Source organism: Xyrauchen texanus, chromosome 49 (assembly GCF_025860055.1).
Source record: "Xyrauchen texanus isolate HMW12.3.18 chromosome 49, RBS_HiC_50CHRs, whole genome shotgun sequence".
Classification (NCBI taxonomy): Eukaryota; Metazoa; Chordata; class Actinopteri; order Cypriniformes; family Catostomidae; genus Xyrauchen; species Xyrauchen texanus.
Genome location: NC_068324.1, coordinates 1857968 through 1876015, shown reverse-complemented (window position 1 = coordinate 1876015; position 18048 = coordinate 1857968). Strand labels below are relative to the sequence as shown.

At 40.5% G+C, this 18048-nt stretch overlaps 1 protein-coding gene across 3 annotated transcripts in view; it reads right to left on the bottom strand.

Moving 5' to 3' along the window:
- Positions 1 to 9286, bottom strand: part of LOC127640373 (fibulin-1-like) — a 57742-nt gene extending 48456 nt beyond the window's left edge. For 2 of the 3 annotated variants that reach the window (XM_052122887.1, XM_052122888.1), the window contains exons 1-3: positions 9072 to 9286; positions 3753 to 3864; positions 1190 to 1322 (exon numbers count right to left, since the gene is read on the bottom strand). In XM_052122887.1, the coding sequence (XP_051978847.1) occupies positions 1190 to 1322; positions 3753 to 3864; positions 9072 to 9126 (300 nt within the window). In that variant the 5' untranslated portion in view covers positions 9127 to 9286. The remainder of the gene's footprint in view (positions 1 to 1189; positions 1323 to 3752; positions 3865 to 9071) is intronic. The other variant, XM_052122889.1, reaches the window with a different exon arrangement.
- Positions 9287 to 18048: the final 8762 nt, after the last annotated feature.

Sequence of the window (18048 nt, the reverse complement as noted above, 5' to 3'; positions counted from 1 at the left end):
AATGGTCACGCTGTATGTTTCACGCTATAGATTCGAAAGAACCGGCTCATAAGAATCAATTGTTCAAGAATCAGTTTACAATGGTCACGCTGTTTGTTTCACGCTATAGATTCGAAAGAACCGGCTCATAAGAAATAATTGTTCAAGAATCAGTTTACAATGGTCACGCTGTTTGTTTCACGCTATAGATTCGGAAGAACCGGCTCATAAGAATCATTTGTTAAAGAATCAGTTTACAATGGTCGCGCTGTTTGTTTCACGCTATAGATTCGAAAGAACCGGCTCATAAGACTCATTTGTTCAAGAATCAGTTTACAATGGTCACGCTGTATGTTTCACGCTATAGATTCGAAAGAACCGGCTCATAAGAATCATTTGTTCAAGATTCAGTTTACAATGGTCACGCTGTTTGTTTCACGCTATAGATTCGAAAGAACCGGCTCATAAGAATCATTTGTTCAAGATGCAGTTTACAATGGTCACGCTGTTTGTTTCACGCTATGGATTCGAAAGAACCGGCTCATAAGAATCAATTGTTCAAGAACCAGTTTACAATGGTCACGCTGTTTGTTTCACGCTATAGATTCGAAAGAACCGGCTCATAAGAATCAATTGTTCAAGAACCAGTTTACAATGGTCACGCTGTTTGTTTCACGCTATAGATTCGAAAGAACCGGCTCATAAGAATCAATTGTTCAAGAACCAGTTTACAATGGTCACGCTGTTTGTTTCACGCTATAGATACGAAAGAACCGGCTCATAAGAATCATTTGTTCAAGATTCAGTTTACAATGGTCACGCTGTTTGTTTCACGCTATAGATTCGAAAGAACCGGCTCATAAGAATCATTTGTTCAAGATTCAGTTTACAATGGTCACGCTGTTTGTTTCACGCTATAGATTCGAAAGAACCGGCTCATAAGAATCATTTGTTCAAGATTCAGTTTACAATGGTCACGCTGTTTGTTTCACGCTATAGATTCGAAAGAACCGGCTCATAAGAATCATTTGTTCAAGATTCAGTTTACAATGGTCACGCTGTTTGTTTCACGCTATAGATTCGAAAGAACCGGCTCATAAGAATCATTTGTTCGAGAATCAGTTTACACTGATCACGCTGGAGCTTTAAAAGAACCGGCTCATAAGAAACAAGGACATTTATACATGTGCAGGGAAAATCACACACACACCTTCGCCGTCTTCGTTTCACATGTACTGCTGGACAAGAGGGCGTGGCAGCTTCCCTGGTCTTTCGCCATGTTGATGCCGTTGGTACAGGTGTTGTCTTCAAGTACCGCAGCACAACACTGTTCTTGGGCTATCCTATAAGACACATCACACACAGTTAACGCATACTGTACACATTATGATAATTTAAATACCCCCATGGCTGATTGTGCATTATAATTCACTTTTATTTGTTTAATTCTCCTTTCTTTTGCTTCCTGCCCATATAAAACCACAGGACAGATGTTAGAGAGCAAGAGAAGTTGCAGAATGTTCTTTCAACTAAAGGACGTCACTGTTTGGGTTTGGTCCATGTTGGGCCGACGCTTGGAGTTGAATTTACGGTAAGATGCTCACTGTTTGACAGAGCCGAGAAACTCCTTCGCTTTCACAATAAACCCATCAATCCTCACAGGAAACCTCTGAAGATCCTTTTAAGGCAGCAGACACATGATTTCTCCAATTTCTCCTCATTATTCTCTGGACTTGTTTTCCCCTTTTCGGTGTGTGCAATAATCTGCAGATTTCCTGTTATTCGGCCCTCCGTCTGAGTGTTTCACCTCAGTGGAATTTCCTGGATTTGGAAAGACTCTCGTCGCTGAAGCTGTCCTTTTCTGTGAGCCCCCTACCAAAACGCTCCCCTTCCCCAGCCGTTTCTTCATCTCAAATGCCATCTCAAATTTCAACAAATTCTGGATCACTTTGGATGGCCAAGACAAACCGATTCAACGGCAGAGGGCTCAATGGAGTAACACATCCGGCTTTAATTGGCACTGGGAGCTTGGCAGTTTTCTTTCTCCACTTTTCATTTATGTCATAGCGACTATGGCCACATTTGGGACATGAGGGTGCACAGTTTGAGGGGGGGTTTCTTCAGTTTGATGGGAAACAAACTTGTCCCAGACTGCTACAATGAGCCAGTTCACTGCAAACAGGGCTGGGCTGGTAATCTGGCATACCGGACATTTTACCGGTGGGGCCGATCAGGCCATCGGGAGAACCATAGACTGTAAAAAAAGATGGCCGACGCCCCTTCGCTCTTTTCCATTGGTGAGAACTGAAGCCGCCAGTGTCCCGATACAGCGCTGACATCTTGGGACTTGAGTCTGCGCAGTTGCGATTTCGGGACCAGACCTGCGCAGTAGTGAGCAGGAAGTAAAGCCGCGAAATCAAGGCCCCGCCCTCACTCTCACTGAATCAATCGCAAGCACACGCCCCTGCACTTTTGACTTTTGACTTATGACGGTGTGAAATAATTATAGACATTTAGATATTAAATTTAATATCTCAGTCCTCCGAAGATCCCGAAAAAAAGTCAGTTGGTGCTTCAGTGACTACTTCGCTCAGAGAACCTGTCAATCACAGCTGTCAATCATGATGTCACAGCAGCGTTTTTATAGCATCAAATAACTAAAAACAAACTTATTTTGAAAACAAACACTTGAAATGACATCAACGTGATAGAAACGACAGTAAATGACAGAAACTATCTTTGGAAAAAAGATATTTGAAGTGTAATTTAATTGTTTAGTTGGTCTCACGTCCCGTTGAATAACATGGGGAGGCGGGGTTTATGACCTATACTAGGACCTGTCACCGGGGGGGCGATCGAGACGTTTTGGCTTCACTTTTGAGGGCTTGTGCGGCACATTTGGGGAGAACCAGCCGGGCCGAAGGGCCACGATAAGCTGAAATGATCCGCTGCGTAATGCAGAATGGGCCACAAAATGGCGGCGCTATATGCCTAAGGGTGCAGCGATATGCAGTAAAGAGACACCCAAGCAGAATGGCGTAAGATATTAAGTCTTGTTTTCAGAGAAATTTGGTGCAGTTTATGCTTAAAATAAGAAAAAAATATTTGCCAATGGGGTAAGAAAAATAACCTTGTTTTCCCCTAGAATCAAGTTTTTTTTTTTTTTATTCTTACTCCATTGGCAAATAGTTTTGTCTTGTTATACGCATAAAGGTTACAAACTTTTGTTTGATTTAAAAAAAGACAAAATATCTCGTCATTCTGCTTCTGTCACCTCTGGAGTTCGCGAGTTCAAATGCGTGCTGAGTGACTCCAGTCAGGTCTCCTTAGCAACCAAATTGGCCCGGTTGCTAGGGAGGGTAGAGTCACATGGGGTAACCTCCTCATGTTCGCTATAATGTGGTTCTTGCTCTCGGTGGGGCGTGTGGTGAGTTGTGCGTGGATGCCGCGGAGAATAGCGTGAAGCCTCCACACGTGCTACGTCTCCACGGTAACGCGCTCAACAAGTCACGTGATAAGATGCGCGGACTGACGGTCTCCGACGCGGCGGCAACTGAGATTCGTCCTCCGCCACCCGGATTGAGGCGTGTCACTACGCCGCCACGAGGACTTGGAGCGCTTTGGGAATTGGGTGTTCCAAATTGGGCATCCAATTGATCCAAAACGACTTCAGTTCCATTCTGTTCGTCGCACAAAATGATCTGATCACATTTTTACAATAAGAAATGTTTTAGTTGTGTAGTTCTTGGCAAGATGGCAAGAAGTGTGCAGACCTGCAGGTTGTGGATTCTGAGATGAGTGGAAGACTCGTGCAGTCCTGCGGCTCTTGGCCTCTCTCCTTGCCATCTTTACAGCAGTCGTCCAGCGAGATCGAATCGTTGGCCTCTGGGGAAAAATAACAGGAATGACATGACGTAAAATAAATCCGCACAAGACTCTGGAAGTATCATGCCAATATCGTTACATACATGTAACAAGTAACAAAGTAACCATGAACATGTACCATGGCATTCTATGTACAGTAAATGTCATGGTGCATGTCCAAAACCATGGTAGTACCATGATACTTTTTGGTACTTATTTGTAAATGACGTTGTATTCTTTGTTAATGCCTTGGCCTATCCGAACACCATCACTTGACTGAAGTACCACGGTATTCCCATGTTTTCTGTACTGCTATGTGTTTTGGACATGTAACATGGCAGTACCATGGTATTCTTGGCAGTACCTTGGAGAACCACGTAACTACCATAGTACAATGTCAAAATTAGTTGTATTAAATGCCTAGGAGTTTGGGACATGCACTATGGTAGTACCATAGGATTCTTGGAAGTACCATGTAAATACCACCAATTACAAAACAATACAGAGACGTACCGTGGTATAACCATGGGCCATGTTACCAGGATACTACTTTGGTTTTTGTACATGTGCCTTGGTAGCACCATGGCATTCCTGGAAGCACAATGGAGTACCATGTCAATACCATGGTACGATGCCAAAAAAAACATATATTTAGTTGTTTTAATTGGTAATTAACTTTGATGCGTCACATTTGTGGCCAGTGGTGGCTGTGCCCAGTGGTAGCTCAGTGGTTAAGGCTCTGGGTTACTGCCCGAAAGGTTGGGGGTTCAAGCCCCAGCACCGCCAGGCTACCACCTGGACCCTGTCTGCTCCAGGGGCGCTGTTTCATGGCTGACCCTGCGCTCTGACCCCAGCTTAGTTGGGATATCCGAAAACAACTGCATTTCATTGGCTCTGTACTCTGCACAATGACAATAAAGTTGAATCGTAATCTTAAAAATATACATAAGTCAAAAAGTACCATGGTACTACCATGTTTTTGGGCATACCCTGGTATTCTTGGAAGTACAATGGTATTACTGTCCGATACCATCACTGCTCCATAGTGCTCCATAGTAGCAGTGATGGTAGTTTTGGTTGATTAAGGTCAGCACAGGCTCTTTGAACGAGGTGATGCCAGGAAGTTTGCCTTATTAGGAATAGACCGCACATGGAAACCCCCTGTTTAAAAAGCGTGACTGCCCTAAAGCCCCGCAGCGAAGGATAAAGACCTGGATGCTCGGTAGGGGACCGAGTCCTGCCTGCAGCCCGGCAGGAAAGGATTTCATTTGTTATTAGGGAAAGATAAGATGTGATGCATGTTGTTGGGACTTGAGGTCAACATCAGTCCATTTGCGTTCAACAATTTCTATTATATTCTATTATGTACTACAAGTCTCAGCATTGCCTCATTCACCCACAGAACTTCCAACAAACTGACAATGGAGTCTAGACTTTGTTTATAGTCATAAGTTTGGCTGCTGGTCTGATAAAGGTCTGTATCTTTATTAAGGTTTGGTTCTCTCGTAATTTCTTTCCCCCGCAAGCATTTTCCCATCATGCTGAATAAAGTTGGGGAAGCAGCCGAATTTGTTGATGGGCATCTAGTCAACTCCATTCATCACGTCTGCCTCTCTTCAACATTTCCAAACAACCATCAGCTGACGCAACGGGACCCCGTTGGATCATTAATTTCATTGTGGTTTTCTTCATCTGCCAAAACATGACATATCTTTGGCAGATGAGATGTTCTGGATTTTTCTCCTTCAGGCTTGTGCAGAGATCCAAATGCCAAATTGGGTTTATTTGCAGTAATTTCTCCAGATGAGCGCAATTTTTGTTATTGTTTAAATTCGCAAGAATTTTCCTGTTACTTGAACGAACGCCCCCCCTCTTGGGGTTGATCCAGATTTATTTTATATATAATTGTATTGCCTCTGTCTTTGTTTTATTTCCCCTTCATATCCTTAATTTCTGCATTTACTGACCGGGTTAGTTTGACACGATTTAAACTGATCCAGTTTGTCGCTCTGAATTATGACCTAATAATTATAATTCAGTAACTGTCACCTTTCAAGACAGAGCTGAAGCATGTGAGCATCTCTTGATCATCATCATTCTGTATTTTTTCAACGTCATTTTTAAGGTGCACCAACTGGAGAATCACAGCAAACATTTCGCAGCAAAAGAACTCTGCAGTGACTTCCCACTCCCATCGGGGTTGTTTCTGAACATATGGGGGCCCTTAGCGAAATCTTACTTGCCCCCCCCCACCCCCATCGCCCATGGAACCTGACTTGTATATGCGCTTCATGATGATGAAAAACACTTTGTGCGTGTGCGTGCCGGTCACATCTAGCTTCAACTCTCTCTTCTTGCAGTTACATACTCCCTTCCCTCTGTGGCCACAAGGGGGCCCCCTATAACTCTCTAATTAAAGGTATATGAAGCACTACGAGCAACATAAATTGATTCAGTATTCCTAAACCCTCAAACTTAAAAATGTTTCTCGATATTTCATAATACACTTAAAATGTATCAACTTTAAATCAATATGTATATACTGTGTGTGTGTATATATCATACACACACACACACACACACACACACACACACACACACACACACACACACACAGTATATACATATTGATTTAAAGTTGATACTGTGTGTGTGTATATATCTCGCACACTGGCAAAAGAAGCCCCGTCTTGCTTGCCCGCAGGGAGAAGCTTCTCACTTCAGGATCACGTTAAAACATGCGTTGCAGTCTTTTGGAGAATATTTCAAGATTTCTATGTGAACTAAAAGATATGTGGCAAATTACAATTTATCCATTTTTATTTTGAACGTTTCTTTTGTTTTTGTTTTTATTAGATGGCAATTCCATGATAAATTTTTTTTTTCTCATCAAATTTAGAACGGCCAATTCCCAATCCGGGTGGCGGAGGACGAATCTCAGTTGCCTCCACGTCAAGACGTCTATCCGCGCATCTTGTCACGTGGCTTGTTGAGCGCGTTACCGCGGAGCCGCAGCGCGTGTGGAGGCTTCACGCTATTCTCCGCGGCATCCACGCACAACTCACCACACACCCCACCGAGAGCGAGAACCACATTATAGCGACCATAAGGAGGTTATCCCATGTGACTCTACCCTCCCTAGCAACCGGGCCAATTTGGTTGGCTGGAGTCACTCAGCACACCCTACATTCGAACTCGCGACCCCAGGGATGGTAGTCAGGCGTCAATACATGCTGAGCAATCCAGGCCCCCATGACACTTTTTATATATATATATATATATATATATATATATATATATATATATATATATATATATATATATAAATAAATAAATAACAAAAACATTGTGTTACAGTGAGGCACTTAAAATGGAAGTGGATGGGACCAATTAGTAAACTTTAAAATACTGATTAATTCAAATTTATAGCCACAACACATAAACAATATGCACGTTAACATGATTTTAGTTTAATTAAATTTGGGATTTACTGGCTTGACAGGCATGATGTTGTTGTCAAGACAACAAAGTTGTGAAATATTTTATTACACTAAGCATTTTAACACTTACAATGTTTACATCTTGTGCCTATACGTTTGAAACGGTGAGTATTTTAGCTTTCATGTATTGGCTCCATTGACATCCATTGTGATTGCTTCACTGTGACCTCAAAATTAGTGGGCGGTCACTTTTGCGCTCTGTCACCTCACTTGAAAAAACGCCCCCCCACACACACACTGTGAAAATTGGCTTGATGTGAGTGGCCTCGTGCCTTGGTGACCCCGGCCTGGGTGTTAAAGCATAAATCACCTTCTAGAAATCAATGGGGGGCTTTTTGGCAATGCCACACTATCTCTGCCCTGATCTCTGGTCAGTGTTTGTCTACTGATTCCAGGTCAGATTTACAGAAAAGCCTCCACAGATTCACAGTTTGACATCTGAGCACATGGTTTGTATCAGGGGCTGAACATATGTTGGGGGCTGTATCTTGTACTGTAACACCTCACTGGCTCCCACAACTCTCGTCATGATAGACCACGCCCACTTCATCTGAATATTCATACTACCTTCTCCCTATTCGGAATAAAATGTTGTAGTTTTGGGAGCACAGCCTATTTATTAACAGATTAGTAAGTGATTTAATTGACTATACCTAAACTGGAATATATTATATATTATACAGTACTATACTACAGTATATCCAGGGTTGGAATGGTAATCTGGCATACCTGGCATTTTCCCGGTGGGCCGACGCACTTTAGAGCCGATCGGGGGCGGACTGGCCATCGGGAGAACCAAGCAGGCTGGTGGGTCGCCCGCGAAACCTGCCGAATGGGCCAGTTTTGCACTGAGTGGGCCCACCTTGTTGTCAGAGGCTATTTACTAACTCCGCCCACCACTGCTCAGACCGAACTCAAGACACCCAGGACAGATTGATTTGGGGTCAACTGCTGATATTCAACTGGTTAACAGATTAGACATTTTTAAATGAGATTTTTAAGAGCATTTTATACCTTTTTAATAGGGCTTTATTTTATAGAACTAAATCAAAAACATTAGGTGTTGTCATTTATGTCAAATATTTAAGGTGAATTGAACCAACTAATTAAAATAAATAGTCTGTATGAATAATTATTGATAATTTGTAACCTCATAACATTCAATCAACACATATTTGATACAATAATATGTATAAATAGACTTAAATAGAGGAATTCATTAATATGGGGCAGAATATTTGGGACATTTTTGTCACTTTCAGTGGCATTTTTGCCCTGAGCCTCCTTAATTTTTGACTCTTGTATTGTCCTATACTTTACATATAACAAGAGCTATACCATACCTGTACTACACAATACCTTTCCTTAAGAGAACAGTGACTTAATTACATAATAATACAATAAATATGCTACAATTTTTATTTTCATTAATAGATTTGCAAGTGACTGTTTTACTGAACTATTTACTATTTTATCTTATTTTCCATTCTAGACACGTTTAAACATCTTTATGCACTGTTTCAGGAATAAAAACATGTACAGAATTAGTTCTATGAAATACGAAAAGACGCAAACTATGCGTGCGCGCATGCGCACACAGAGCAAACTTTAGACGTAAATGGTCACCATAATGTTTCATTCAGAAGCTGCTGTTCTGCAGTGAATTAGCGCATGATATCGCTAAAGAAATACTTTAAAACTGCAATTGAAAGATGGTGTTAAACTCACCTTGTGCCTGCAGGACCCCGCACAAAGAGAAAAGCACAATACAGAAGGGACCCATTTATCCAAACTCTCCCGACGCGTCAAAGGTTCTCTGGCGAGCGGACTTTAACAGTGAATGACGGTGAAGCTCTTCGAGAGGAGGCAGACTGGTTAAATGAGCTGTGAGGGACCGATGATTGTAGGTTTTAATGAGCGCGTCTCCCGTGCGCGCGCTCTGGGGTCCGGACACGCGCGCAGTCACAAAGACGCAAGCCTTTTTTTTTTTTTTTCTTGGCCCCTACGAACGTCCCGTATCAGATGAAGTCATAACGAATCAAACTCTAAACAAACAACGATTACGTAACATATAAACAGTGGGGGTGTCTATAAGCCTGAGACCATGAAAATGCATCTATTTTGCATTTAACGCCTATATTTGAGTGAAATTGCGGGAAAATTAGGTGACAAATGTCTTAGTATTTGGTATGAATACCCTGCAGATATCCTGTACTGTGCATAGCCTTAACTTGCCACTATTGTTTCATTGCCACATGCAACATTAATATGATTTATGATGCATGAAGTGTTTAATATTGTTTAATATGATGTTACGGATACATAATTGCCCATATAGCACGCAAACATCTCCGAGATGTCTGCTTTAGATCTTTTCATCTGAAAAGCCTCACATTCAATTTATAATCTGCTAAACACCTTAAAAAGATCAGCTTTACAAACATAAATCATAAACATCTCGAATACATCTGCTGAACGTCTTATAGACAACAGAGAGGAAACTTCTTATACACGTCAAACAACATAAAGAAAAACATGGGTAACACTTTATTTTGATGGTCCCCCTACAGATATTCAGTTAGTAAACAGTGTTTCAACAAACATTCAGTAGACTTTCAGTAGCCAGTATATAGATCTTAATAAAATGATCTACTTACATTATTTGTTGATATCATTAATATCGTTGACACTTATTACATTTATTGGAAAAAACAATGACTTTGAATATTTATATTTCTTTTACATACAGTCTATATGCTGGTTGCAATGTGGTGCTGCTATTCCTGTTTGTTATTATCAGTATTGGTATTCACCATCTGTTGATAGTCGGTTTCAAAAAACGAGACATGTAGCCATCAGTTAACCGTATTCCTGATATGTTCACTTTATTTTGATGGTCTCTAGGTTACTATAGATGAACAGTTGATACTACCTTAAAGTAGTGACTCGGTACTGATGGGAAATTCATATGCAAGAGTGAGTAGAGCATTTCCAAAAATCCTTTGGGTATCTAAAGGTGAAATAAGAAAATGAGCAGGTAAGCAATGAAATGTAAGTAGATCATTAATTAAGATCTGTATACAGGCTGTTGATTGTCTACTGAATGTTTGTTGAAACACTGTTTACTAGCTATAGCATGTCAGTCGATAAGCTGTTATTTTGCTGCTGTTATACAGGCTATTGATAGTGTACTGAATGTTTGTTGAAACACTGTTTACTAGCTATAGCAAGCCAGTTCATAAGCTGTTATTTTGCTGCTGTTATACAGGCTATTGATAGTCTACTGAATGTTTGTTGAAACACTGTTTACTAGCTATAGGAAATAAGTAGATAAGCTGTTATTTTGCTGCTGTTATACAAGCTATTGATAGTGTACTGAATGTTTGTTGAAACACTGTTTACTAGCTATAGCAAGCCAGTTCATAAGCTGTTATTTTGCTGCTGTTATACAGGCTATTGATAGTGTACTGAATGTTTGTTGAAACACTGTTTACTAGCTATAGCAAGCCAGTTCATAAGCTGTTATTTTGCTGCTGTTATACAGGCTATTGATAGTGTACTGAATGTTTGTTGAAACACTGTTTACTAGCTATAGCAAGTCAGTTCATAAGCTGGTATTTTGCTGCTGTTATTCAGGCTATTGATAGTCTACTGAATGTTTGTTGAAACACTGTTTACTAGCTATAGCAAGCCAGTTCATAAGCTGTTATTTTGCTGCTGTTATACAGGCTATTGATAGTGTACTGAATGTTTGTTGAAACACTGTTTACTAGCTATAGCATGTCAGTCGATAAGCTGGTATTTTGCTGCTGTTATACAGGCTATTGATAGTCTACTGAATGTTTGTTGAAACACTGTTTACTAGCTATAGCAAGCCAGATGATAAGCTGTTATTTTGCTGCTGTTATACAGGCTATTGATAGTCTACTGAATGTTTGTTGAAACACTGTTTACTAGCTATAACAAGTCAGTTCATAAGCTGGTATTTTGCTGCTGTTATACAGGCTATTGATAGTCTACTGAATGTTTGTTGAAACACTGTTTACTAGCTATAGCATGTCAGTCGATAAGCTGTTATTTTGCTGCTGTTATACAGGCTATTGATAGTCTACTGAATGTTTGTTGAAACACTGTTTACTAGCTATAGCATGTCAGTCGATAAGCTGTTATTTTGCTGCTGTTATTCAGGCTATTGATAGTGTACTGAATGTTTGTTGAAACACTGTTTACTAGCTATAGCATGTCAGTCGATAAGCTGTTATTTTGCTGCTGTTATACAGGCTATTGATAGTGTACTGAATGTTTATTGAAACACTGTTTACTAGCTATAGCAAGTCAGTTCATAAGCTGGTATTTTGCTGCTGTTATACAGGCTATTGATAGTCTACTGAATGTTTGTTGAAACACTGTTTACTAGCTATAGCAGTGATATAGTGTGCTATCAGGATAGGTTTTCAGCTATGTCATATTACAGTTTATCTTGATTAGTTTGATTAACAGACAGGTTAAAAATAAAAGACATTTCTGTCATAATATCAGCAGAGTGTTCGGTTTCCCTCCCAGTCCATCTGGAGAGTATCCGTATCAGTTGATCTGCAGACATACATTTTTCAACAATCTGTTGGTTTGAAATGTTATTCTCTGAAATCTCCAGAATGAAATCGGTCCATGCAGCCCCAATATTTTGGATAATTCGCATGCAGGCTTTTGTGCAGTAAATCAGGCTGCTGAAATCATGACTGATTGATTTTCTTCCATTTTTCCAGACGTCTCTGTGGTAAACCTCTGGTTTCATTCCACCAAATGGCCCAACAGAAGACTCGCAGGCGTGCGGAGGAGCGTTCTAGACAGTAACCCAAACCGTTGACTTTGGGGAAGCATTTATGGGGCATGGAGACTTTTTTATAAGCTTCTTACAGTTTGTTGACAATTTCATCGAGGAGGTTGGAAAATAGATTTGTGATCTTTCATTGCACGCGAAACAACAATCCTAATTTTGTCTTCTATTGCTGGTTTCACAACTGGTTTTGCCTCCATGTTAACATACACGTACCTGCATCAATTATGCTAAATAAAGTTAAAAATGTGTGTTGGCATATAAACCACTTGGACGGCTTTCCTTTATCGCGGCATGGTCATAACTGGTTTAAGCATAAACCGTTCAGCACGCATAGATATTTTGTAAGTATTGCTGCAGACTCTCTCCAAAAGAGTGTGGGGTAACTATATAAGGGTGCGGGGTTACTTAAGAAGGGGACGGAGTTACTTCAGAAGCACATGGTTGAGCTCCAAAATAGGGCGACACTTCCACACATGTTTAGGGTTAGCTGGGGTTAGAGAAATGGTTAGGTTAAGGGCTCTGTTTATCTTTACTGGTGGTTTAGAGCTCCTGGCCTTTTTTTTTTTGGAGCAAGTTGCATGTAAACACCTTTACCAGCATTTTACAAGCTTATCCAATGTGCCCAAGTGGCATTGATTTAAAGTGTTTTAAAATCTCATGTAAACTCAGTTTTATTACATTTTCAGATTTTCTGAATAAGCTGGTTTTCGGTAGTTTTCAGTGTAATGGTGTGGATGCAAATGCACGAAGTGAGACCATTTGCATGCACAGCAATACTCTGATCAAAATTCTGCTTGTCTAAAAAATCCTACATAGGAAGAAAACCGCTTTACTTAATTTTTAATAATCGCCTTCGCTCATTACTGACATCAAATGGCGACCCAACGCAATACTAAAATTGTTTATTGTACAAATGTGAACAAAACATTTTAAATAATATAGCCATGAACTACATAGGTCTGAAAATATGCAAAAATATTACCTTGACCATTTTGTAAAAGCATAAACAACATAAATTTGAGATTTAACAGCAGACTGTACATTAAACAAATACTGGGCCAAATATTGTGTTCGTATTACCCATTATCCAGTAAACAAGTTTGATTGAATGCACAGCCTTTGTCAACAAAAGATATTTTAAAAGTTGGTTCCTCATGCATCACACACGCGCTCACACACGCACACTCCTATACACACACACGCACACTCCTATACACACACACGCACACTCCTATACACACACACGCACACTCCTATACACACACACGCACACTCATATACACACACACGCACACTCATATACACACACACGCACACTCCTATACACACACACGCACACTCATATACGCACACATACACACTCCTATACACACACACGCACACTCATATACGCACACATACACACTCCTATACACTCACTCACTCACACATACACACACATATACACACGCACACACATACGCTCACGCACATGCACACACTCACACTCACACGCACATGCACACACTCGCGTGCACACGCGCACACACACTCCTATACACACACTCTCTCACAAACACACACACGATTTTCTCTCTCACTCCGTTTCTATCCCACACATAATCTAATTTCCTGAAATTAGAAAGCATGAGTAAAATAATTGCCAGATGACATAATAAACAGTTTTCTGGCAGGCCAGAGTCTGGAGTCTCAATCAGGCTCCCCTGGGCAGAGCAACCAATAATCAAAGCCACATGAGCTCAGCTGGAGAACTGCTCACACACACACACACACACACACACACACACACACACACACACACACACACACACACACACACACATACAAAGACACACACACACACACACACACACACACACACACACACACACACAAAGACACACATACACCTTAGCAGTCTAAATGAAGATATATTATAGACTTTTCTTATATAAAGCTAATAATAATGACTAACACACACACAAATATATATATATATATCTACCAAAGTGACATTCAACTGATCTCAATGTATAGTCAGGACATTAATAATGTGAATAATGACTATTACAATTTGACAAAAATGATCAGAACTTCTGTAACTACTTCAAAGAGTTCTCATCAATAAATCCTCCATGTGCAGCAATGACCGCCTTGCAGATCCTTGTTATTCTAGCGGTCAGTTTGTCCAGGTGACCTTCACCCTCACTCGGTAGCGTGACCTTTCACCCCACACTTCCTGTAGCACTTGCCATAGATGTGACTGTCTTGTCGGGCACTTCTCACACACCTTACAGTCTAGCTGATCCCACAAAAGCTCAGTGGGGTGAAGACCCGTAACACTCTTTTCCAATTATCTGTTGTCCAATGATAAAAACAGGAAAGAGGATATAGATAAACAGAAATACAATTTTATATATGGGGAACAATTTTGTACACAAAGTATACATCAACCTACTCATAGCACAGCTGCATCCATTGGGTTGTGGATTTCATGGTTAGAAAAATGCATAGATGTAGATTTAGGTAGGGATGATGATTTAGGGGGCATGTCCCTATCAACTTTCAGAAAATTGAAAATGTCCCAGCCAACATTTGGGCAGTTTTAACACTTATAAAACAACTTAACTTTATAATATGTTTTTATTCTAATTTAAATGACTATAACAAATCCTCAGTTTCATTATTCATGTGTAAATCATTGTCCGACGTCTTCTGAAGCGGCACATAAAAGGCGTTATCATGCGGCACCTGTTACTTTTCTCAGCGCTGCACCAATCAGTCATTTGTGATTACTGTATAAGGGCTTTTTTAATCATTCTCTGGTGAGTTTTACATTTGTATCTTAGGTGCAAACCTTTAAACTAATAGATTTTTTTACCAAAAATATAGCCCATATCATGGTCAAGACGGTTCTACCGCCAAATAATAGCAATGATAATAACTAGATCTTTACATTTGCTTAAAGTCCCCATGAAGTGCCCTGAAAAACACAATCAGGACTGGACTGGTAATCTCACATTCCGGGCATGGTTTAGGTTTGGGGTTAAACTTAATACTATAATTCGTTTACAATATCTAGTAAATTTTCACCAAAGTTGTGTTGCGTTTGCATGAATAAACATGACCATATATGGGTTTCTACAGATCCTATAATGGAGACCAGATTCACGTCTGTTTAGCACAAACTCCCGAGACATCTAAAACTCAATTTATGCACCCAGCACAGACACTGCAAGCCCTCATTGCTCTGCTATCTTTAGTCCTCTGTCTCATTCTCTCTTTAGAGTTTAACAAGGACCAGCGGAGAGCCAAACTGCAGCTTTTAGAGGGAAATTACCACCGCAGAGGTCACCTTTAAATGGCTGTAATCTTTCAGGGGGCTCCAACACTCTTTTGAACTCCGAATGGGTCCGTCCTGCTTTATCTGTGTCACACAGCAGTGGGCCCCAATCAATGCAGACCCCCTCAGACAGCTTTTAAAGGAGCCATTGAAGTTGAGTTTAATGCATTTTCAATTTCAACAGATTATTCTGACATCGTGAGTTGAGTAATAGCTTTATTTGCAATTACAGTAATATCTAGAGCACAATGTCCGCTACTGAAAGATAGTTGGGGGTCATTCACTAACTTCAATAGGTCATTTTTGAGTTTCGTCTCACACAACCCAAATTGTCTTTTGGCACCCCGAATGTTAACCAAATGCGAAGTTCATTTTTGGGATCAATAATTACTCATTAAAATACACACAAACATGAACACTGGCCTAAATTTGTTCATTTATGGAAAACCAGGACATTTTAAAAATGAGTTTTCGAGGCCTGAAAAAGTACAGTGCCATGATCATGCCATGTCATGACTTTATATCTCTCAGTTCTGAATTTATTACTCACAATCGCAGCTTCCTAAATTGCCATTCCAAGAAATGAAGTCGCAATTGCATGATCTAGACTCGCAATTACGAAACTTTTCTAAATTGTGAGATATAAACTCACACGTGGAAGAAATAAAGTCACAATTGCATCACAAAGCATAACAACATTTTGTCCCCTGATGGTCTTTTTATGAAGCTGTTCAGATTCGCCCACAACTGGTGATTGCTTTGGTGATGGTGAGATTATAACCAGGACATTTCAGATGGAATTCTTTAGATCACTTAACTGAGACTAGTGTCTCTCCTCCCCTCACACACACACACACACACACACACACACTCACTCACTCACTCATATATACTCACTCACTCACTCATATATACACACTCACTCACTCACTCATATACACACTCACTCACTCACTCATATACACACTCACTCACTCATATAAACTCACACACACACACATATACACACTCACTCACTCACTCACTCACTCATATATACACACTCACTCACTCACTCATATACACACTCACTCACTCACTCATATACACACTCACTCACTCATATACACTCACACACACACACATATACACACTCACTCACTCACTCACTCACTCATATATACTCACTCATATACACACTCACTCACTCATATACACACTCACTCAATCATATACACACTCACTCACTCACTCACTCACTCACTCATATATACTCACTCATATACACACTCACTCAATCATATACACACTCACTCACTCACTCACTCACTCACTCATATACACACTCACTCATATACACACTCACTCACTCACTCACTCATATACACTCACACACACACACTCACTCACTCACTCACTCATATACACACTCACTCACTCACTCACTCATATACACACTCACTCACTCACTCATATACACTCACACACACACACTCACTCACTCACTCACTCACTCATATACACACTCACTCACTCACTCACTCACTCACTCATATACACACTCACTCACTCATATACACACTCACTCACTCACTCACTCATATACACTCACACACACACACTCACTCACTCACTCACTCACTCATATACACACTCACTCACTCACTCATATACACACTCACTCACTCATATACACACTCACTCACTCACTCATATACACTCACACACACACACTCACTCACTCACTCACTCACTCATATACACACTCACTCACTCACTCACTCATATACACACTCACTCACTCACTCACTCATATACACACTCACTCACTCACTCACTCACTCATATATACTCACTCATATACACACTCACTCACTCACTCATATACACACTCACTCACTCACTCATATACACACTCACTCACTCACTCACTCACTCACTCATATACACACTCACACACTCACTCACTCACTCACTCATATACACACTCACTCACTCACTCATATACACACTCACACACTCACTCACTCACTCACTCATATACACACTCACTCACTCACTCACTCATATACACACTCACTCACTCACTCACTCATATACACACTCACTCACTCACTCACTCATATATACTCACTCATATACACACTCACTCACTCACTCACTCATATATACTCACTCATATACACACTCACTCACTCATATACACACTCACTCACTCACTCATATACACACTCACTCACTCACTCATATACACACTCACTCACTCACTCACTCACTCATATACACACTCACTCACTCATATACACACTCACTCACTCACTCACTCATATACACACTCACTCACTCACTCACTCATATACACACTCACTCACTCACTCATATATACTCACTCATATACACACTCACTCATATACACACTCACTCACTCACTCATATATAGTCACTCATATACACACTCACTCATATACACACTCACTCACTCATATACACACTCACTCACTCACTCATATACACACTCACTCACTCACTCATATACACTCACACACACACACTCACTCACTCAC